This window comes from Taudactylus pleione, unplaced genomic scaffold (assembly GCF_031769625.1).
Source record: "Taudactylus pleione unplaced genomic scaffold, aTauple2 ptg000041l, whole genome shotgun sequence".
Lineage (NCBI taxonomy): Eukaryota > Metazoa > Chordata > Amphibia > Anura > Myobatrachidae > Taudactylus > Taudactylus pleione.
In genome coordinates, this window is record NW_028284443.1 from 11,984,522 (window position 1) to 12,009,372 (window position 24,851).

Genomic DNA, 24,851 nt, shown 5'->3' on the forward strand with positions numbered 1-24,851 from the left:
GCATTACCCTCATTTAGACTATACTATTATGCCTCACAGTTAGCGCAATTGTGGGAATGGTTTCAAGAGTTGCAGGTAGATTCTTTTCCTAATCTCACTATGGCTGGGAGTGGCACGGGCCTATCTCCGGTACAGCTACTCCTTAGCGATAATCTGACAGTGGTCAGGGTTCCTCTGTTTAAACAAGCTGTAATGATCTGGAGGTTGACCTCGCGGATTCTACAAGATGCGGGATTAGATCCGGATACCCCGTTAGCTTATGCAAAAGCGCTTACTGAACTCTCTGAGCTACAAGTTGGGGAGGTGTGGAAAAGGTGGGGTGTGATTTCTATTGGGCAATTATACCAAGAAGGGTATCTGAAATCATTCCAGCAACTCCAAGACGAGTTCAAAGTCCCTGGGGAATACTTTATAGATTCCTTCAACTAAGGCATGCACTTAATGCTCAATTTAGTGAAGTTCCTTTGCTTCTTCATGATTCATCGCTTAAAAAATTATCATCTGCAGGCACCCATCGTCTGATTTCTACTATATATAGTAAACTGCTGGATGGACATCATGATTCAGCTCTAGTACATATTAGACAGAAATGGGCGAATGATGTTGGTGTACTCTCTGATGAGGAGTGGGACAAGGCCCTGGCTGGTTCACGTACTGCCACAGTATCTGCTGGATTTCAGCAAATACAGCTATTTATACTTCAGAGTGTACATGACTACTACCAGACTACATGCAATTGGGGGTAGGGCAAATACACAATGCCCTAAATGTAATTTAACAGGAGGTACTTTTTGGCATCTTATGTGACAATGTCCAAAGATATGTACCTTCTGGCATGAAGTGTGTTGTATTATATCCGATATGGGTATACCAAGAGATATCCTCACTCCAGTATCCTGTTTTAGCGTGTATTGAAGAAGATTCCATTGGTAAATACCCTAAACTATTTGTAACTAATATGTGTATACTCGCCAAGGTGTGTGTATAGCGAGGGAATGGATGGCTCACTGCGGTCCGAGCATTAGCGCCTGGCTTTCACTGGTGAACACAGTCGTCTCACACGAAAAATACGTATATATAGCCAGGAAATCAGAAAATAAGTACCTTTTAAAATGTGGTCTAGATGGTTAGAATCCTCCTGTGCTGATCGTGTTAATTAAAAAACTCGGCAAAGATTTGTAAACTCATGTTGAGCCTTCATGACTTTTGCAAAATACTAATGTTAGTGAGTTTCCTATGTGAGATGTTTCAAGATATTCTAAAATGCTTGATGTTCTCTTTGAAATTTTGACATATGAATATTAAATGTAAATGACCCTGTTTAATTCCTCTTAACAAACGATTTGTTAGATAACCAAAACAATGCCCTGGTTATTACTGAACTGAGAATCCACGTCTTTGTTCTCCTTGAAAAAGTGTATCATTAACTGTAAATTAACAAATGCCAATGTAATGTTTTCAAAATGATACAGCTATGTAACACATTTTTTTTTATTAGTCATTTTTCTATTAAGTTGCTATGTTGTAAATGTTTACAAAAAATCAATAAAAACTTATTGAATTGAAAAAAAAAAAAACAAGAAGACTTTGGCTCGCTGGCTGCGTACGACTATTTCTCAGGTCTATACACAGGCTGATCTTCCTGTTCCTAAGAAGGTGACTGCACATTCTACTTTTTCTATCAGACCGTTGTGGGCGGTTAGACATGGTGCCTCGGCTGAACAGCTGTGCAAAGCAGCCACTTGGTCTTCTGAATTTGATATGTTTGCCTCTTTTGGTTGGCAGATTCTCCTCGCTGCGCAGGAGCGTCCCCACCCTTAAGGGAACTGCTTTAGGACGTCCCCAAGGTAGATTCTTTGGACCCTATGGACCCTGAAGAAGAAAATCTGAGTATAACATACCTTTTTAGATAACATTTTTTTTGAGGTTCATAGAGCACCCTCCCTGACGCACCTGGCCTCAGTTGGGATCTGTTCTTTTGGGGTTTTTTCGTATCACTGATTCCCTTTCTGTATGTTGAGTGTTTCTTGTGTGCGATGTACTTCCTTCTCCAACTATCCGTCTCTTGCCATTAGGCTTTTTTACAAACTGAATGGCTGGGGGCGGGGTATATAGGGAGGAGAACCGATGCATGCTGGGAGCTGCAAAGCTAGAAGCTGTTTAGTGCAATGGATCGTTTCCACTACATACCCCAAGGTAGTTTCTGTGGACCCTATGGACCTCTAAGAAGAGTTATCTAAGGTATGTTCTACCATAACTCAGATTTTTTGTTTCTGTTGTGAAATCTTACATTTTAATGATCAGTGAGTGATCATTAAAACCAAATGTAATTTAATTTATGTAATAGGATTATTATAGAAAAAAAATTGAAGCAAGCAAACCATTAAGACTTAAAAATAATTTAATATGGACAATGTGGAATGCATATTGAATGTAAGGTGGAGGGGTACACTTTTAATTACATAGTAGGGTTTTATTTCTTGATGCAATTCTTTGATGTACACGTTGTATTAGTGTTCATTCTAGGATAGGCAGGGCGACTATCCCAGAAGGGCACTGAAGGTGTGCGTCTTGGAAAAGGGGCTTGGCCACTAGAAAAGAGGATGTGCCCTTGAAACACGTCCCCTTTTAATCACTGTAATGGGTATGAGGGTTCTTTGCAGCAAATACTGTATAATAGGGTACAATTAAACCACTTCTAAAGTCAATATTATACCTGTCTTTTATACTGTTGTATGATAAAATACAGGATTATTATAAACAGTATTATAAGTAGAATAGCTAACTTGATATGCCAGTTAAAATTACAAAACATAATTAGTTCGTAAATATGCCTATGCACCACAAGTTGTAGCATACAGAGGGTTTGTAAGAGTAAATTACAGTTCTAAAAAGAACACTGTAAGGTTGTAGGCACTGCTAAAAGAAAACTGATAATGTTGAGAATCCCTGAGCAGTCTTGATGGCAGAACCAGTTGGGCAAACTTTTCTGTGGTTACTGTAGAGAGTGAGACCTGGCTAATGCATTTCAGGTGACATTACAATAATGGGTGCAGGTCACAATATGTTGGTGGTTGTTGGGGATCATTGGAGCTGATATTGGTTTCTGAGTATAGGTAGAGAAGGATTAATGCAGGGAGCTATGGATTGAAGTAAAGGTGCATATCCACATTCATGAGCGATATCGTGTAGTGTGTTCCCGGTAGTGGTGTGCTCAATGTCTTTAATGACATTTGAGCGCGCACACACCGAACGATATCATTCACAATATCGTTCAGTGCCGACACCCTCCCTCATCCCAGAACCTGCACAACCTGACGATATTGTCAGGTTGGACAGCAGGTTAGGGCGATGAGCGATGCCGTCAACGACCAGCGGGAGCGCGCATATCCACTGGACGATATGAACGATATCATAATCATTCATTATATCATCTAGCGGATACGTGGCTTAAGAAGTAAAAAAAATTTAAACGGTTTGCAAATCATCTGGTCAGCAGGGGTGATAAACAGTAGACCGATGCTGCTCTAAATAAGAGAGATTGCTAGTCTCTTCAGGGAGTCAGGGAGATTCCCGGAAACTGTATGAATCTCCCTAACAGTCAGGGAGAGTTGGCAAGTATGCATATGTCATAGCTATAATATATACAGATGTGTCCACATACATCTATCCTCCCTGCGCTACACAACGTGTGAGTGCCATGTGACTCTGTAGCACTTAGTCTTTTTGTGCAACTTTTTACCTTTTTAAAATGCATCTTTGTCACACAGCGGTGCGGTATAACGCACAAGCAGCTTCTGCTGATTAGAATGATATGCAGCATGCCTATATTCTGTGTGCAACTGTGGGTGTATGTGCATGCAAAACGCTACGATGCAGTGTCAGCGGCTTTTTTGGGGGGTGATTTAAGTTGTGTAACTTAAACATGTATATTACATATATGTATAGAAGTTTACAAATCATTGCCAGGTGTGCATTTTTATTTTAGGTATGGGATGGTTCCACATGTGTTTCCACAACATGGAAAGTTTTGGTAGAGGATGATGCCCTTGAAGGAGACAGGACTACTATCAGTCGGCTACAGAGCTTATCCATAGACATTTTGGTGTATGATAACCATGTGGAAGTAGCAAAATCTCTCAAGGTAACCCAGACTCTGAAGTATCATTTCAGAATTAACCATCATAGTTTTAAGACTTTTATTCTACTTTTTATATTTTGACTTTAAAGGTGTGTATACACTAGACGATGTGCTCACGATGAGATATCGTGAGTGATTTTCCCTTGAACTCTCCCCGGCACTCCAGGACAATATATGGTGCTAAAAAGTGTCCAATCTGACCAACGATCTATTGTGCATCGTGTACGATTCCCAAGTCGTGAGATCGTGCACAATAAATCGTTAGTTTACCAAACACCATATGATGATCTTTTAGATTTCAGCTAAATTTAGATAATGGACAGGCTTAACTATGGGGTATATAAAGCAGGAGCCATTTTTGGTCTGTGCACTACTGCTCTGACTATTGAGGGTTGGTGTATATCTGCTGAACGCTGTACATTGCTATCGTGCTCTGCTTTGTTTTGCCTGGCTTAACAAAGTGTGTTTATCCTGCATTCTATGCTGATGGATTCCTATCGGTATAGAGTTCTGCTATCCTATGCTGGGGCTAAGGTGGTGAAGAAGGAGGAGCGCATGCTGGACCAAGGAGTGGCTGCTGCAGAGGGATACTCTCTCTCACATGTCACTGCTGATGGAGATTCGGGAGAACAATCTGGACGACTATCGCAACTTCCTGCGCATGGATGACGCCAACTTCCAGGGGTTGCTGCATCTGGTGAACCCTTTATATCCAGAGGCAGGATACTAAGCTGAGGAGGGCCATCTCTGCTGAGGAGAGGATGGTGGGTACCCTGAGGTACCTGGCTAAAGGAAGGTCCCTGGTCGACCTGAAGTTTGGATCCCTCATCTCCCCTCAGGCTTTGGGCGTTATCATCCTAGAGGAAATGGACCTCATCCTAGAGATCTGCAGTACCAGTTTTGCAAGGTATGAAAAAAAAAAAAAAGAACACATTACACATTTATTTCTTGTGAAAGAAAATTTTTTAGAAATGTAGAAAACTGGTGACAAAACACTTTAAAACAGTGTAAAATTTGCTGCCAACATGACTGCGTGTAATAACAGTCTTTAATGACCACACTTTAAAATTGGCAGTCCAAACATGGAAAAAACAACTTTTAAAATGCATTCTTTTTAAACTTTAATTGCTTTTACATTATAAATGCATATATCAACAAGTTTTATCAGTCCCAACAGCCTCTATGATATATATTGGGTCAGACGCCGGATTGAATAGGCCAAGAAACACATGGCGCAAGTACAGATTGTGGCTCCGGCTTCCAACACTCTGTCCTTACGTCATGTGTTTAGTGACCGTGTCCAATCAGCGTTGTCACCAACATATACCATAGAATAGCTATTGGGAAAGGTAAAACTTGTTGATAATTGTATAAAAACATAAAATAAAACTTTTTTAAAGGTTGTAAAACCCAAATTACAAAAGTGCACTATAAATAACCTGGCTTGAGGTAGACTGGTTAGTGGCTGGGGAAGTACGCTGTGACTGGGTGAGAGGCATCACAGAGGCGGTAGGGGCAGGTGGTCAGCGATGTAGGTAGCTGGTGATAGAGTATTTCTCTTCGCCCTGATGACCAACTCATACACCAGGCGCTGAAATTCTAGCTGCATTTCAGGCCTCATCTGACGAATGGAGCTATTAATGTGCAACGTAACGTGATCTAGGTGGTTGAGGGGCCTTCTTTATACCTCTTCCATCTGCCGCACGAAGTCATCTGCAGGCTCCGTGGTCGGCTGCTTTCTTTCTTTGTTGCCTTTTTTTCTGTGGAGGTGCAGTTGGTGGTGGACATGGGGAAAGAGAGACATCCCCCTCACTTGCTCCAATCACTCCAGTCCGGAGTCCCCGCCAAGCCCAGTTCTTGGGTGGGAGTCTGTACAGAAAAATAAAAATCAAAAAATTAGTGTTCATGTTGTAACCAATATTTTCTTTTCTTTTTTTCTAGTTTTCTACATCCGTGAAAGAGTGGAAAATTGCTGAAGACTTAGTTGAAGACTTAGTTGGAATTTCCCTAACTGTGGGGGAGCCAGCGACTTGAAACATATCCGCATCACCCCACCTGCCAACAGCGGATCCTACTATTATAACTATAAGGGGTACTTCAGCATCGTTCTTATGGCGGTGGTGAATGCCAATTACGAATTTGTCTTTGTGGATGTTGGTCGTGCTTTGGATGGTGGGTCGTACAAACAGACGGCATTCTACCAGAGGCTCACCTGCAAGACCCTCAACTTGCCGACAGTGGAGGAGACCAAGTACGGCCTAAACTTTGTGTTTGTGGCTGACGAGGCTTTCGCGTTACATGAAAATATCATGAAACCATATGCGCAAAGAGGCCTCACCAGAGAGAAGCTGAACTACAATTACAGGCTTTTTCAGGGCACGCCGTATTGTGGAAAATGCATTTGGAATTCTAAGTAACCACTTCTGCATTTTCTACACCTCCAATAAACCTACATGTGGACAAGATAGACTGGGTCGTCTTGGCGTGCTTTGTCCTGCATAACTTTCTACGGCGCAAAACAACACAACAAAGGGCCTCAGGCACAGCTATGCCAGAAGACCCAGACTAGCCTGAGGAGATTGGCCAATTTTCATCTGTGGCAACACCTCCACTGCAAACCACAGGGACTGCATGGGCAAAACAAGTGAGGGAGGAGTATTTGGCCTATTTTAATGGACCGGGGACAGTGCCATGGCAGGAGGACTATCTCAGATAAAATAGAGCGGACATTTGGGGAACTGAAAAAAAAAATAATACATGGTGTATATGCTCTGTGTCTCTTCTTACCAAACCTGCCTCGGACGCCACGCTGGCAACTTCGGGCCGCCTCCGCTTCTCCCTCTCGCTCGGACAAGCGACTGTTGCTGAGGTTCTTGCTCCAGAAGAAAGGAGATTATACTGTAGTACCATAAGGTGGGCTGGTACACTTCATCAGCAGAGGCTCCAGATCTTTTGGATTCTTCCGCTCTTTCACAAATGACTGTCCTGAGATTCTGGGTTTTATTTCTCACCCATTTAACTGTTGCGTCACTGTAGTATGGCCTACTATATTGGACCAAGTCCTCCAATGCCAATAGTTTTTTGGACTTGTTGGAATAGTCACGACAGGTGACCCTCCAGAGACACTCTTTAGCTTCATAAAGCTCCAGGAAGCCAGTTATACATTTGAGTACCTTATCCAAAGACATTGCTAGGGGAAAAATAAAAATAAATAAATGGATGCATAAGAATTTATAATTCTTTTAAAGAGTTTGGTTATTTTTTAGTATTTATAATGTTATTTTTTTTGTTAATGTTGCCATGTGTTATAGTATTTTTAATGTTTTTATATATGTTGTTAATACCATGGTGTTTTAATGTTAAAGTTTTTCCTTGCATTTTTCAATAAACTTTTTAGAATCCTTTTCATTATTTTATGTTCATAATATGAATTAAATATATATTATATATACACAATAGGGCTAGGCACGGAATGGTGGACAGTGGGTCATGCATTTAATACACATAGGTGGACAGTGGGTGGGTCATGCATTTACACATTGGTGGTCAGTGAGTGGATCATGCATTTTATACACATAGGTGGACAGTGGGTGGGTCATGCATTTAATACAAATTGCTGGACAGTGGGTCATGCATTTACAAATTGATAATCAGTGGGTGAGTCATGCATTCTACACATTGGTGGACAGTGGGTCATGCTTACACGTTGATGGACAGGGTTTGCATACATTGGTGCTCAGCAGCACGATCTATCATTATACAAAATATAAGGGTCCACACGTTCAGGTGTGCCAGCTTCTGAAATTGCGTCAGTCTCCTTCCAAGGCACAATTCTGCACAAAATGGACACTGGGCGTGTACAGGGAAATGTCAGTCAAGTGACGTGGAATGGACGATAGATTGCAAGTGCAAACACCCATACGATCTGCACAAAATCTTGTAAGACATTGGCAAATCTTGCCTACTGAAGGCATGATCTGAAGATGCGATGTACGACCAGCGGGTATGCGCATCATGATCGTGAGTGGACTCTCACGATTTGGACATATTTTACACGATTTGTCCTTCCGATGCGTTGAAATCTGGCAAATTGTGTCAATAAATATTCCAATATAGTATTCTGATGATTAAGTTCAGTCTCTCTTCTACAATCTATCATGCCTGTATTCTGCTTTCTCATTATGTTCATGATTGTGGATGCTTTCTATGGCTTCTGCTGTGTACTCTTCCATGCTTTCTAGTCTGTTAGTAATAACTGATATGCAGTGGAAGCAGACTTATTTTTCTCCACTTAAGCTAAATTATGCATTCATATGTCTTAATAGCTTTAAGACATATGAAATACTCAAATACTCACACTTTCTGAAATATGCAGTAATTAGAGTAAGATGGGACCCGACTGCATGAAGGTGCCTGCAGTGGGGAAATTGCCCTGCCTCCTGATGCTAAATGATGACATTCCTAATATTTATTCTAGTGTCATACAGGCAATAATTAATACTTCATTTCTCCAGTTTAGCTGCCAGATCACTGCATGCAGCGTTTTTTACAGTTTAATTGTTTTTGCCTATTGGGTGCTTTTTTACCGCTAAAAAAGTCTTAAAGTTTCTTTCCCTTCCATTATTATAGTGAAACTACTGTTTCATCTGTTAAACAACCCTACACCAATTTAAAAAGTATTAATGTAGTATTAAGTGGTACAAACAATTCCTTAATTTTTCTTCTGTGCACCTCCGTAGTGCCCTTCCGCCCATACACAACATATATTTTTCGTGGTGCATGGGTGAGTACCAATCAATACATACTAAGGTGTCCCAACATTTGAAAGAAGAAGCCAGGTTGGGGAAGATCTACCCCCATCCCTTGACTCCATGATTTTTCTGTAATATAGGGAGTTAATGTCTGATCATACTGAACATGAGACATTTTAGCTTTCAATGGGGTGCAAGAGGTTACTCTGCACATCCAGGCAACAGTGCCCCCACCTTTCTGCATTGTAATGTTGGGGTTCTTTTCTTGTTGTCTAATATTTATTCCTTTCAATCCATTGCACACCCCACCGATGATCATAATTGCCAGTGGGACTCTTCCTGAACAGTTTTGATGTTTATGTGGAGGACAAGCCACACTCGTCCTCTGGGAATCAAACATGCCAAATCTGTTTGACACACTAGTTCATTTGTAATTGTGTATATAATGGATCTCGATTAAAAAAAACTGTAGCAATAGCAAATATATTATAATATCTGTTTTTCAAGTCATTTTATGTATTTTTGTGAATGGTAGTGCCAGACAGTTTTCCAGTGAGAAATGCACAGCATTTGTCAGCAATGAATGGCTTCCGCAGTAACAGGTCAGTGCTCCTCTACTACCACACATGAATTAGGCTTTCCTGTGCTGATTCGCTCGTGTGACAGTAGAGGGGTGTTTCCCCTTCATTGCTTCACCTTTCCTGCAGGAAAAGCGTAGTGTTGAAGCATCCCCGTACAGCATCAAACTAATGCTTCTGTAAACAGACTTTTTCATTTTAATATTAATAGTTAAATATATGCATTTGCAGCAAGATCTGTTTCCTATAGCAGCAGGAATAATTCAATTCAAAGACCATCACTGAATAGTTATCAGTTTTAACAATTTAATTGGCTCACATCCTGATATATAAAGCTTCTGTTTAGCTTTGATAGACATGATCACTTAAGGTTGAATACCTGCAGGTACTAAAGAGACATACCAAAATATTAACTATTTAGAAAAGAGTGGTTGGTTGTTTTTCATTTAGTCATTTTGAGATTGTATTTTAAAGTTTTGTTTTTTGTTACATGTGCTAAATATTCAGGAGAAAAGAACCAAAAGTCATGTTATTTGAGTCCCAGTTAAAATAAAATTTTAGAAGATTCATGTTTAATTTAGATGCATAGTTTAATTAATGAACAGCTTATTGTGACATTTAGGCACTACAAGCCAGAACAGTTTATCACTTAAGAAACATGCAGTATCATGCAATATTACTATGACATACCATACTTTCAAAATTAATGGGTCTCCTTGTTCCCCAAAATTGAAATTACATCTTTAAGTTCCCAATCATGTATTTGTTTACTTGTAAATCTGATATGCTGGTAAATCTGATTATCTGCAACAAAAAAAGAAAACGTATTCCTATTTGGGCCGATTTGACATAACAGTAATTGTTGAACGGAGTATCCAATAATGAGCACATTCACCATCATATAAGGGTGGTGTTATTAGGACGATGCATGGAAATTGACAATTTTTACCATGCAGTTTGAGTGGATAAGGGATAATAACAATGTTGCCATTTATTGAATAAGACTCTATTTTGAACACTTAGTTACTATTACTACAATAGGATATCCAGTATCCTCTTCTCTGACTGCTGGTAGACATAAGAATATTCTGTTATCAGAGCTGGATATTTCTTCTAGTGACTCAACAGCGGCTTAACTTTCACACACAATAAGGATCACAGTATCCTAGGTGATAAAGTTATTTCCATTTACCAGTTGACAGACATATTATCTACATATGAATATATGAACTATGAATATAGTGTTCATAATTATGAGTACCTGATATAAATCCTGATAAGAGGACCCTCTACAGGATAATATAATACAAAGGGCAGATTATTATGGCACAGTGATACTGGACTTATAATAATAATTTTATATAGTGTATTTGTTTTGTTTCTTGTTTTATATTTCGCTATTTTAATTGATCAATTAAAAGTTTTATATTTTATCATAGGATCCCTTAGATATGGTATCACATTCATAACAATATTATATTTAGGGCCGTGTGTGCCCCTAAAAGGAATACTTTTTCTTTTTTTGTTGCTGCTATACCTTTTTTATTCCTGGGTGCACCCCCTACTACAATTAACATAATTGTGTAATATTGGGGTAGGGAAGGAACATTATATATTTTGAATCTGTGCGGGTGTTTTTTGGTGTGTGAAATCTGAATATCTCACATAATAACTTTGTACTGTGGGCTTTATTCAGATCCACTCGCAAGCGGGTCAATGGCCGGGCAGTGTGCACGTGCCGCGTGCGCAAGCCCCAGAGCGAGCGAGAAATCACTCGCTCCGGGGCTCGCAACAGAACGGGGCGGCTGTCGATGTTGATCGACAGCTCGCCCCGTTTTATGGGCGGGGAGGGGGGGGTGGCTGTCCAAACAGAGGCGTTCCCGAAGGAACACCTGCCGTTTGAGGGCGGCCCTACTGACATCACTCGTGATGTCAGTAGTGAGCTTCCTACTCTATTAGAGCAGGAAGCTCACTGAGGCTTGCGGGAACTAGACCCTACCACAAGGGTCTCGTCGCAAGCCCGATGGTCGCGACATCACCTGGCCGCTCGCAAAAGCTATGGGTGGTCACCCACAGCTTAGCGAGCGGCCTGGAAGCCAGCCCATAAAAAAAACCGGGCCGCTCAGATTCAGAGCGAGCGCTCACAAAGAGCATCCGGCTCTGAATCAGGGCCTCTGTACAAAGAAGGCATGGTCATCTGTTACAGGTATACATCTTTTCCAGTTCAACGTGCTGGTGAACAAGCCTGTATATTTCTTTTTGTTGAAGCAGTGCTCATAAACACTTTTGTGACAACATTTAATCATCGCTACAAGGAGGGAACCATGTTGGTAAGACACAGAATTAAAGTAATGCCTTTGTGTCAAAACTGCTTAAGTTTTGCTTCCAGGATGATGCAGTTGAGAAAATCATTTCTTGTTGTTGGAGTATATTAAATGGAACAAACTATGGAAGGGTTTTGTTAAAAACTGATGAATCATATACTGTAGAGTCTGCATCCCATCTGTCTATATTGTATTTCTAGGGACATTAATGTTGATTACTGTATGTGTTGCAAACTATTTGGCCACGCAGAGCATGTCATTTTCCACATGTACACCTAGATACTCCACTCGTATAAAGCTGGTATGCCAATGGCTTTTGGATTGCCCCAGTTATATTTTGCAGGTGTTTGTGTTTTATCCATGCGATCCTTGAGTGATTTCTAACAAATAGGTGCTTTAGAGCTCTGCAATCATGCACAAAACTGTTGCATAAACGTTTTTTTCCCTAGTGCTGTGTGTATGCTAAATGGTTGTAATGATCTTGATTGATTTACATTAAGGTGTTTTATTATTTTTAAATCTGTAATGTAACTGTTGCTTGTCTTATTATATGGTAATGTGCTACATGGCTTTTTTCTTTGACTTCACTCGTGCTGTTAATGGCAAAGTGTTAACTTTACTCTTCGCATAATTTCCAGTAAATTAACTGCCACCTTATACCAGACTCCAGCTCTGTGATTATACTAAACATTTTTTTTTGTCTAAAATACTGATCAGCTTATCTTGATATGTATTCTACATTTGCCTCTTTTTTTTTTTTGTATTTTTATTGTGTGTGTTTTATGTAGGTTTATGTATAATATATAAATATATGTATTATAAATATAATATATATTTTATAAAATGATGTGGTTTAAATAACAGAAATCCCACTAACATGCCTAGACACCCTAAATCACATGACCGTGCATTATTTCCCAATGACCGCATACCTCCCAGCATAACCGCACGCCTGAAATATTTCCAACTGTCATGTCACAAATGTAAACAATAGCATCGCTCACAGTAAAGCAGCACATCACTGCCTCACTGACAGAAATACAAATTTCTGACAGAAATATTTCAACTGTTTTATTTCCTTACACTGTATGCAGTTAAATGTTTATTCATTCAGAATAATTGAAATTAAACAGCCTATTCTGAAAAAAAATGTTCCTCCTATTCTGTATCTGTTTCATCCTACATCATTCTCCACGTAGAACTATTTAATCGCAACACTGATCTTATGTTGTCGAATGCCAAGGTGTGCGTATATCTGAGCGAGACCTCACAGCCAAAAGTGGTACAGTATATCTATTACATATTCCCACTGTTCCACTGCCCGATTTTACCCGCATCCTCAAGTAAGATACACCAACTGATTTGCACAACAATATATATATATATATATATATATATAGTTTTATGTTGTTTTTCATTTTAAATTATTATTATTGTCCTTTATTTATATGGCACAAGTGTTCTGCAGCACCTTACATAGTACATAAACAAGTAAGTGAACAATAAACCAGTTACTTACAGTACAATACAGGATAAGGACATGGTTTATGCACATTGCTGCTTTAGCGATTAAAACACTCAAAATAAGCAGCAGGGGGTCGGCAATCAAGTGTTGGGTGTCCTTGTGGGGAGTAAGGATTAGATGAAAGTATAAGTAAGGAGAAGCATATGAGGGAAGAGGACCCTGCTTGTGAGAGCTTACATTCTAAAGGGTAGGGGCAGACAAGCAGGCGTGACACAGATGGGGTAGACAGGGTGCGTGTAGTAGTGGGTTAAGATGAGCGCTGATAGGCCTTGATAAAGTGATGGGTCTTGAGAGGCCCATTTTAAGATTTGTAGAGAGGTGGAGAGTCTGATGGGGAGAGGAAGAGCGTTCCAAAGGTAGGGAGCAGCATGGGCAAAATCTTGGAGGCGGGAGTGGGAGAAAGTAATCAGTTGGCAGGAGAGGTGACATGCATTTTTGAGCAAAGTGGACGGGCTGGAGTGTGAAGGGAGTTGAGATGTAAATGGGAGAGGGGTGAGGGCTTTATAGATGAGTGTAAGAACCTTGAATTGAGTTCTAAAGGGAAGGGGAGCCAGTGTAGGGCTTGAAGGAGAGGGCAGGCAGATGTAGAATGTTTGGTGAAGAAAATTAGCCTAGCAGCAGCATTGAGGACAGATTGCAGTGGAGAGAGGTGGGAGAGTGGGAGGCCAGATTGGACTACTATAACTTCCTCCTATCTGGAGATGACCAGTGAGTGGATGAGGGTTTTTGTAGCATCCAATGTGAGAGGGTCTAATCCTGGAAACAATTTTGAGATGGAAATGGCAGGACTGCTAGAGGTGCTGAATGTGTGGTTTGAAGGAGGGGGAGGAGTCCTGGATAACTCCAAGACAGCTCACATTGGGACTAGAGGAGATGCTTGATAATGAAATTGTGGGAATTGAGGTTATGTGGGAGGGTGGGAAGATAATCAGCTCGGTCTTAGACATGTTAAGTTTAAGAGAGCGCTGGGACATCCAGGAAGAGATAGCAGAGAGACAGTTGGATATGAGGGAGAGAGGTCGAGGGAGGAAAGGTAGATCTGGGTATCATCAGCAAGAGTAGAAGTGGGCATACAGTAAATGTATTGCAAAGCAAGGGCTAATTTAAGAAATGTAAAATAGCTGTATTAATGAGCACATTAACAGAAACCTTTTACTGTTATTTTTTCTAAAAGTAAAATTATTAAACGATAAAGTAGTAAGCCATATACAGTACATAGTCTTTTTGTTTTACTAACTTTTTTATAGGTTTCTTTTATGCTTGTTTCACAAGTGGAAAGTTCAATCATACACAATCTGCTCACCCTGACAAGTGCTTCTAGCCACACTGCCTATTTAATACCCATGTGCTCATCTGTATACTCAAAAAAAAAAAAAAACACATGAAAGATCATTTGCATTATGAAGTTTTTTTTTTCATCCTGAATGCCAATATTTATTTTAAAATGTGTATTCATGATTTTTTTTTTTTTTTTACCTCTATTCCTTAGACAAGTGAGGTAATGCTGCCACTTTGTGGCTTAATGTATTATGTTAACATACAATACATGAACAATCTGCATAACTTTGACTCTATCATAGTTTAAAGAATAATGCTGAAATATAATTAAAAATAAAGCTGTTTTATGCTTACAGTACATTCAGATTAAGACGATTACCTTTTTAAGGATGCAGGAAACATACATTTAAACTTTTTTTTTTTCCTTACCTAAAATAGTAAGGAACGACTGTGGAAACGTAATACTACTTTCATTTCCTACCTACTGTCAGTGTGACCAACTTTGTAATATTTCCACAATTTTCTCCTAAATACTGGTGATTTGAGCTTCATATAATTCTTTTAAGAGGTCATGAAGATATGGGAACAATAAGATCACTTTTACATCGTGTCATTAGATAGTTGAATGTGTCTTTATCTACACCGATACATCCTGTTTTGAAGGGCTATAATTAATATAAAACAATGTGGAATATTATATGTTTATGAACTGCAATCAAATTCACTGTGGTATAACATATTTTTTATACTGCAAAAAAAAACATTTCAGGGTTCTGTATTTTTCTTTAAAAATGAATAAATTGGGTATGGTATAAATGCAATTCATACCCTGCCAAGATTTTGTCAGCATGTGGTAGCAGTGAAAAAATGTAATGATTGAAATTGTATGTGAGTTATGAGCTCTTAACATTTTGCCGGCACAATGTGTCATTAGGAAGCTATTTAAACGAATACCTTTTGTATGTCTTGTGTGGTTCAAAACACTCCATGTCGTTTTTAGGTAGGTAGCTTCATTGCAATTCAAAATATACATGCAAAGTTACACAAGAGTTCTAATGACAATGAAGCACCTGTTTCATATCTGGAATTTCATCTTCATGGAGGAACGTGTTATGGACGAGGCATCACTGTACTTCCAGTTGATAATTATGATGTCCAAGAACTGAAAAAGTAAGTCTGAAAGAACTATTTAATCCATATTTCCCTACAAAACTGGTAGAAGTTTTGCAGTAGTGCCCAGGGGCCAATGAACCCCTTAACACAAAGAATTTATTTAAAAAATATCTATGTTGGACTGTTAATGATAAACCACAAGTCTAGTCTTCAGTTTGTGGTCAAGCATTTTGCACGCACACACACAAACTGGAAATTAACTCATTGCCGTGATGTGCCATTCTGAAACTGCACATTGCTTCCACCAACATTGCAACATTTCCCTCACGCCATAGAGGTTTGCAGGGAATCTTGAGATGTCGGCACATCCATAAGTGGCTGATATGTACGCAACTGCAACACATCCTTTAGTTTCTATGAGGGTACTTCAATTCCTTCTTATATGGCCAAAATTTGAAGGCACTGCATTCAATAGACCAAATTGTGTCTCCCCTAGGCAATTGTAGAAATGTAACTGAAAACTAGCTGGCATGTTAATAATATTAGATCCAGATTACACTGAAATTATTAGTGCTGGCAAAAGGGGAGACCTAATTTCTTCAGTGCACAGCTGGATGTCATTAAGAAACCTAAATGAACTACTATAATGTGTGAATTTGCACATAAATAATTAGGTTAGTTTTAGTGGAGGAAATTATCTCACAAAGGCCCCTATTCAATTGCTGGCGAAAAGTCCCGGACTTTTTGCCTGCCGGACTTTCCGCCGTCATTGCCAGTTTCGCCTCCGGAAAAGTATCGTGCTCGTCCCCGCTATTCTCCCTATTCAATTGCATAGGACACGAGAACGCGTCCCGGCGAAACTCAAACAGGCAAGGTCCTGTCAGATGTGGGGAAATCAGCTTGACACCCCCCAAAAGATGCACTGACATGGGGGATCACTATGAATAGCCCTGCTGAAGGTATTTGGGGTGCTGAAATGCTCTCAATTGCTGCTAATTAGCGTCTTTGCACAAGTGGTGAACAATAGCATTTAGCAGCATTTTTTTTGTTAAATTAAGTAGTCCCAGCAATTTTGGGGTACATGAAAATGGGTGCAAGCAAGTTTAAGAATCGCTAAAGTGATGTTTTAAAAAACGTACTTTCTGCAAACACCTGCAAACAAAAAAACACCTGGGGCATACTTGGGGGACCCCCTGGAGCCTATTTAGCTAGTTTTTAAGTTTGTCCCCCAACTTTGTTTTTGTTTTTTTTCGCCCCCAAAGCGAAAGTACTTTTTTGGGGTGCATGGGGTGTTGCCGCAACATCGCACCCCAAACCCCCAATTCTGCACTGTTTTTTCCACCTCCTATCAGAGGCGAATCTTTCCCGCTGGTTAGAAGGCGCAGAATTTTAGTCAATGGAATTGAATATGGGGAAAAGGTCTTGCCTGGCGAAATCATGTCACCGACAAGAACTTTTCGCCGGCAATTGAATACGGCCCTAAATGGTAATTTTCTGGTGTGGTACTGATTAAATAAAAGAAATATGGTCTAACTTTTTTCTTTAAAATTCCCTAATTTTACTCTTCCATGGAATTTTTATGTTTTTCCTTTATTGCAATGTACCCATTTTCCTGATTTTTCACATACTTTTTCTTACTTTTTACTCCATACAAATTACTGATAGTATTTTCAATGTTGCTGTTTTTTTCCCCCATTGGGGTGGGTCCTATTGTGTCTGTTTATTTTAATTTTTAATTTTGAAGCAAGCAAACATATTTTTACAAATAATTGTAATGCAATTATCCAAAAAGTGTAAAATCAGGGTTTTACACACCTTTAATTCATTAGCTTTAATAGGATCAAACACATTTCAAATGTAATTTTCTTAATTATCCCTTTGTTTACATATGCCAAGAAACTATAGGCCTGATTTACGATGGGTCGCTGCTGCGAAAATATGCGAAAGAATGCAATTGCAAAGCCAGCATAGAGACGCCCACTACCGCTATCTCACTTTTACAGCAGGTCTGAACTGCCGCAGAAACTGCAAGTCTTGTTGCACGCAGCTGCGTATGCTTTCTCAGTGGTTACTATATGCACGCTCATGCAACGGCATTCAAACAGACAGACATGCCTGCGTTTCACTGAAATCTTCACATTTCTGGAGCTGAGCATTTTATATGCTTATATGTTCTCTGAGTTAGGACTTCATATAGAACCTCTCATCCTGCCTATTATAGTTTGTAGGCTTTAATTGGATTAAGGCAATGGTTCTCAAACTCTGTCCTCAGGACCCCACACAGTTCACATTTTCCAGGCCACTTAGCAGGTGCACAGGTACTGTATATTCATTACTCACTGACACATTTTTAAAGATTCACAGGTGCAACTAATTATTTCACTTGTTATTCTGTGAGGAGACATGGAAAACATGCACTGTTTGTCCTGAGGACCGAGTTTGATAACCTGTGGATTAATTTATTGAAAGGACACATTTCTCTTAAAACTAGGGGCCTGGTTCAGAGATGGACGCTAATGCGATCTCAGCTGCGATTTCCCACGCAACACAGCAGTGAAAATATGCTAATGTCTGCAAAGATCACCCGAGCATAAGGATGCCCACTGCTGCCTTCTTACCTGCATGCGATGAAGCATACCTGTGTAAATATCTGTAACCTCGCCGTTCATCGGCGGCTATCTTGCCCTTGCGGCAGGTCTGACCTGCTGCAGCCTTGGGAGCTCTTCTGACATGCAGAGCTGCGTATTCCCTCGCAGTGGCTAATTTATGCATGCCTGAACACTGACAACCAGTCACTCACTCGGCAATGGATTCCTGTATGCATCACTAATCACAGTGCAATCGATGTGCACGGGCAGTGCGTCTTATATGTATGCGCGATGGCAAACAATCACTCGATTGTGTGCGTAATAGCCTTTGCTATTAAATTGAATCAGGCCCTAGGTCCATTGTCACGCATGTGAAGGTAATTTATCAGTAAGAGAGACATATATTTATTACTCATTACATTAGTCCTAATATTGTGGACCTACCATGACTTGAGTGCCATTCCCCACAGGTGAACTTGAAGACTGGTCATATTTTAGAATGGGGGTCCTATGTGCCACTAGCTGCCTGCAAAGGGTCATACCCTGAACTAAGTCCCTCATTTGCCTAGCTCAACCTGGACCCTGGATTCCTCCTCAATACCAGTCTTCTGTATATATTTTCAGCAAGCAACAAGCTGAAAGGCTTCTGTCCCATAGGCATTGCAACTGCTTAATAGATTTATTTCAAGTTAAAACTCCACCCAGGTGCATATCCATTGTCCATATGAGAAATTCAGGCTATGTCTGAATTATATTAAGAAAAATCTGGAACAAGGTTTTATCAATAAGTCGTCTTCTCCGGCAGGTGTCTGCTTCTTGTGGGTAAAAAAATTGTTAGCCTTTATCCCTGCATAGACTTCTAAGGCTCAGTGCAGTTACTATAAACAATAGATATCCTTTTCACCTCATTTCTGAATGATTTGACTGCTTAAAAGAAGCTTAGAATTTTACCAAACTGGCTCTCCATGGAGCATATAATTTAAGTCTTATCAAGTCTGAAGAGGAGTGGAATACTGCCTTCAACACCAGACACGGGCATTTTGGATATCTGGTCATGCCATTCAGACTCAATATGCTCCTGCAGTCATCCAAAGTAACATGAATGAACTATTTTGGGATCTTCTCTACGAATATGTGGTTGTGTATCTCGATGATATCTTGATTTTCTCTAAGACGTTCTCTCCTCTCATTGAGAACATGTTCAGGAAGTTTTTTATCAACTCAGAAAAAAAAATATTTTCTGTAAGTTGGAAAAATGTCTCTCGAGCCATCAACCATTTTCCTTTCTGTGGTATACAGTATATTATTTGCTCGAGGATTTCAGTTGGATCCAGAAAAAGTCAAAGCTATACTAGATTAGTCACAACCTTCAGGTGTAAAACTACCGAATGGTTCCCTGGCTTTGACAATTATAGTTCAGTTAAGTTCAGTAAATAATATTCTTTTGTGGTCGCACCCATCGCTGCCCTTACCCATAAGGAAGCTAACCCTACAAATTAGCCTCCTGATTCCGTTCAAGCTGTCAATACCCTGAAAGTCTTCCTCTCTGTCTGGCCACAACTCCTCTTCTAAACCAGCCAGACAATAATAAGCTTTTTTTTTTTTTTTTAGGTGGATGTATCTTCTTTTGGGGTTGGAGCAGTTCTTTCCAGAGACAGGTTTCAGAAAAATTTCACCCTTCTGGGTTGTTCTCTAAAATAAAAAATAAATTCCGGAATTCGATAAAAGGATGGCTAGCTATCAAATTTGTCACGGAGGAGTGGCGTCATCGTTGTAAGTTGCACTTCACCTTGTGATCACCTTTACTGACCACAAAAAACTTTCTTACTTGCAAAGTGCTCAGCGATGAAATCCTCTGACAGCATGGTGATCAATCGTCTTTGCCCATATTAATCTTATCGCTTTTTGTCCTGGCGTGAACAATAGAAAAAGCTGATGTCATCTTGTTCTATTCACTTCACAGTTGGAAGAAATCACCACATAATTAAAACCCATATTGAGGCCTGAGAGTGTGTTGCTAGCTGGTACTACTCAAGGGGGTTGTAGACTTCCTTCAGTGTTATCCTTTGAGCCTCCAGTATTACTGTCACGTGTAGCTTCCTGGAGTCCCCTACTGAGGGGCTGGAAGTTGTGGTCCCAGGTTAATGAAGGAGTTAGGAGAGGGGGCCCTGGATGTTCAGTCTCCTCGTCCACAAGCATCGGATGTTGGCGAGACCTGATCTAGGGTGCGGAGTCTAACCTGCCGGCAGGTGTTCACCAGTGACCCCTCCAAGTCTGATATGGGTTTCAGCTGCACCCGGCAAGCAGGTCGCGGTCCCCAGGTCAGTGATTCGATGCGAGTGGCAATAGAGAAAGAGACACCGCTTTGGCCAACTGGAAATATAATCTCTGTACCACTGGTAGTGAGAAGCACAATAGAGCGGTTTCCTGAAGAGGTGCTGTGGCAGACCAGAGGGAGAGAATCCACTGAAGAGTAGGTTGTGCAGCTAGCACTGGAGGGAAGTGAGGCTATGCTGCAGTCACTGAAGGAAAGTGGTGATTGCACAAGTTTGGATGACGTGGTGTCTTAACACTTATGCCCAAGGATATGACACTGGTAAATAGCTCACACAGGCAAAGGCATATGAATTGGCACACACAGGCAAAGTGTACTGTAGTACTTCTGTACAAGGTTAAGGCTCTTATAGCAAACAGGAGAAAGGTGTTCTGTTACACTGCTGCACAAGGATATAGTACTTTGTAAATAATACACTGGCAAAGGCACTTAAATCAGCACACACAGGCTAGATGTTCTATCACACTGCTGCACAAGGATATGGCACTTTGTAAATAATATCCTGGAAAAGGCACTTTGTAAATACTACACAGGACTCAGGGCCTGATTCAGACCCGCTCGCAAACGGAGCTCCGTCGTGCGCATGCGCGAGACCCGAATAGCGATGGCCAAGCCGTGGCTATGGGTCTCGCACCAAAGGGGGCGTGCTGTCGATGGTGAGTGACAGCACACCCCCTTTGGTGGGCGTGCCGGGGGCGTTGCTGCCCAGACGGAGGCGTTCCCATGGGAATGCCTACCGTCTGGGGCCGGCCCCACTGACATCACTAGTGATGTCAGTGGGAGTGCTTTTGGCTCTGATAGAGCCAAAAGCATTTTCTGGGCTTACGGCAGCAAGACCCTACCGCAGGGTCTCGTCGCAAGCCCGATGGTCGCGATGGTCTTGACCATCGCGACCATCTTTTTGGCCGCTCGCATAAGCTGTGGGTGGTCACCCACAGCTATGCGAGCGGCCAGGACGGCCCTGATTCAGAGCGAGCGCTCTTGTCAGAGCAGATGTACAGAGCATATACTGGAAATACCACTGTGAAGAGTCTCTGGAAGATTGCATGTGAAGCCTGGACGAAGCAAACATCAACCATATGGGAATAACTAAGTACACCTGGAGTCCTGTTTATACACCCAGGTAGCTGTCCATTGGTTGAGCAAATCAGCTGAAAACTGACAGCTACCACTGGATAAGGATCGATCAGGTAATTCAGCCCAGAATTCTGACACCCTTTAAACTCTTGACTTGGGCCCACTGTCCCCATATCTCTGGTCATGCAGGAGACCGGAAAAAACTCAAACTTGTCTCCAGACGTTTCTGGTGACCATCTTTTCAACAAGATGTCAAGGACTTTGTGTCTTAATGCACCCACTTTGCACAACATAAATCTCAACCCATAAGTTGTACAGTCCACTCTTGCCTTTCTGGTACCAGTTAAACCTTGGACTCACCTTTTAATGGATTTCATCTGCAAATTACCCTTTTCTGAGGTTGTTAATACTATTTGGGTGATTGTGAATCCCATTTAAAATTTCTCACTTTGTATCTTTTAAAATGTCTGCCCTCTTCGGCCAAACTAGCTTCATCTTCATTTAGCATGTCTTCCAACTCCATGGCTGTCCTCAAGAAATTGTTTCTGACCGAGGAACTCCATCCATGTCTCATTTTTGCTAAGCTTTATGCAAAAAATTTGGTACGAAGTTGCATTTCTCCACAGGTTAGACTGTGAAAGTGAAACGGGAATTAGAGAAATTCCTAAGAATCCATACCTCGGCCCCTCAGGATGATTGGGTCAATCTCCTACCATGGACGGGGTTTGACCATAATAATCATCGTTAATCTGAAACAACTCCAATCTTCATTATGTATGGAATACATCCCTCTATGCCCATTAATTCCATTTTCCCTTGTTCTGAGGTACCAGTAAATAAGTATCTGAGACTTTCAGTGTGCACTCTGCAATATGTGTTTTGAAGACCTTCTTCCTGGTATATAACCAGCTATATCTGTTTGAAGCCCTTCTAACCAGTTCCTATATTATTGTGGATTTCTTTTGATTCAAAATGCAAAATAGACAGCTCTTTCACTTCTGATTCCTGCCATTTCACCTTTGCTGTTGTTGTTGTTGTGCAGCTTGATGAAGTCATCCTTGGGTGTTTCTGATTCACCAAATTAGGGTCTTTTAACATGACCCTGGTAGAGCAAACCCTTTCTCATTGCAGCATATCTGGCTCAGACCCAGGAAAATCCCAGGTCATGACCAGGGATGCGGACCCAGGTCACATAATCCGGGATGAACCATTCACACTGACACACGACCTGTATTTTATTTCCGGGTCCTTGCCTCGGTATGAAAGGGATATTAAGCACACTGACCAAGGTTTTTATTTATTCTTTTATAGTATACTAGAGAATTTGGTGGACCTTTTTCATATACTGCATGAATGATTGTAGGATGGCCTCATTGTGGCCTCCTATTCTCACTTTTATTTTTTATTTTCTCATTACAATAGTGAAAAGGAAAGCAGTGCCTTGTCTCTGTCTACCATTCACAATATACTTTTAATTCCAAATCACTATGAGATTTACCATGCAAAATAATTACCATTCCAGTCAAAAATAGCATTACTGATGTTTTAGAGTGGATGTTCTGCCAAAATAATTTTACTCTATTTTAAATGGTTTCAGTATTTGAGTAGTAATTACTCTAAAATTTGGTTAGTATGAATTAACAACTATGGGAGCAAACATTTTAAGATAGTAGGCTGAACAAGGTCTGTGCAGATCCATTAACATCATACCATGTCTTAAAATTTAGTATACTAAAAAGAAAACAGTCACAGTTTGAGTGCGTTATACTTTAAGATACCTTGGGCCAAATGTAATAGGGTGAGCGTTTAGAAAATGTGAGAGTTTAGCAGTAAACTCTAATATTGGATGAGTTTTATCATCAAATTGGGAAAACATCTGGATGAGAGTTTCAATCGTGAGTTTTTTTTTTAGTCTAAAAACATGCGAATTTGCATGTTCTCGGACTCTATTATATTGGCCGAGTTTAAAAAGTGTGAGGTTTTACTGCTAAATGGACACTGCCATGACCATAGTCATCTGGATGCCTCCAAGTGCTATATATATGTAAGCACGCCATGATCATACTGCTTGTGGCTCATGCCGCATCAAATCTACTCAATTCCCTAAAAAAATTGTACCATACATTTTCTAATTTCAATTAAATTTAGTATAATAAATCTTGCCATGGGTGTAAGGAACCCCCCCCCCCTCAATAGGCTTGGCACCATCCATCCAAAGCAGCAGCACCAACTGGTAATGATCTGTAGTAAGCTTTCTTAAAATATGTGAAAGACATAAAATGATCACAAAACTTTTTAAATATTTTCGTATTAACATACTGGTTCATAGTACATAAAATGCATCAAAGGGATTGTTTAAGGAGATAAATTAAAAGTAATGAACGGGCCTAGATAAGTCTCATTTTCGTTATTTTAACACAGTCGTAAGTGAATCCTCTTGTAGCAGATGATCCTATTATGATCTCCAATATAAAACTTTGGGGCTTTATTAACAGTATAAACAATTATTGAGTTGTTTTTTAAACTTTAAAAGAAATTGTTGGGTTTTTTTTTGAGAAAAACAAAATTTTGATTTTGAAAATGTTAAATTTTTCATTTTTATTGAAACATGCTGTTACATAAAAGCCGATTAAAATAGGTTTGAAATGAGACCTTGCCTAATTCTTTAGCTGAATTAGGTGAGCTGCAAGTACACTTTAAAAAACTGTTAATAGCTAATTTTTCATAATTGCAGTTTTAAAGCATATAACTTCAAACCAGTGTAATTATCAGCCTTGGGGTTTTCTTACACCCAAGGCATCAATTAATATACCAAATTTCATTACAATCTGATACGTTCAGGTTGAAACCCTGTGTTGATTTGGTGTGGAATAACCCTTGCACCATGTAGTAAAACATGTATTTACCATGTTGTTGTTGTGTAGTTGTTTTTTTTGTTTTGTTTTTTTACATTCTTCCTTTATTCCTTTTCTCATTTGAAGGGTTCTTGACACTGTGGAGCTAAATGAGAATCAACCTTTGGATTCGATGTCTTCCTTGGATATGACTAACTCATCAGATAATCCATTAAGTATGCATGTTCATACAGTTTTTTTTTTTGTTTTGTTTTTGTTTAAAGTTTTTGCCTTGCTTACCTATTTA

The 24,851-nt window shown here is 40.1% G+C and overlaps 1 protein-coding gene across 1 annotated transcript in view; it reads left to right on the forward strand.

Annotated features, from left to right (window-relative positions):
• Positions 1-24,851, forward strand: part of POT1 (protection of telomeres 1) — a 111,738-nt gene that overhangs the window by 47,189 nt on the left and 39,698 nt on the right. The window contains exons 5-7 of the mRNA XM_088455950.1: positions 3,989-4,144; positions 15,598-15,767; positions 24,692-24,780. Coding sequence (XP_088312076.1) covers positions 3,989-4,144; positions 15,598-15,767; positions 24,692-24,780 — 415 coding nt within the window. The remainder of the gene's footprint in view (positions 1-3,988; positions 4,145-15,597; positions 15,768-24,691; positions 24,781-24,851) is intronic.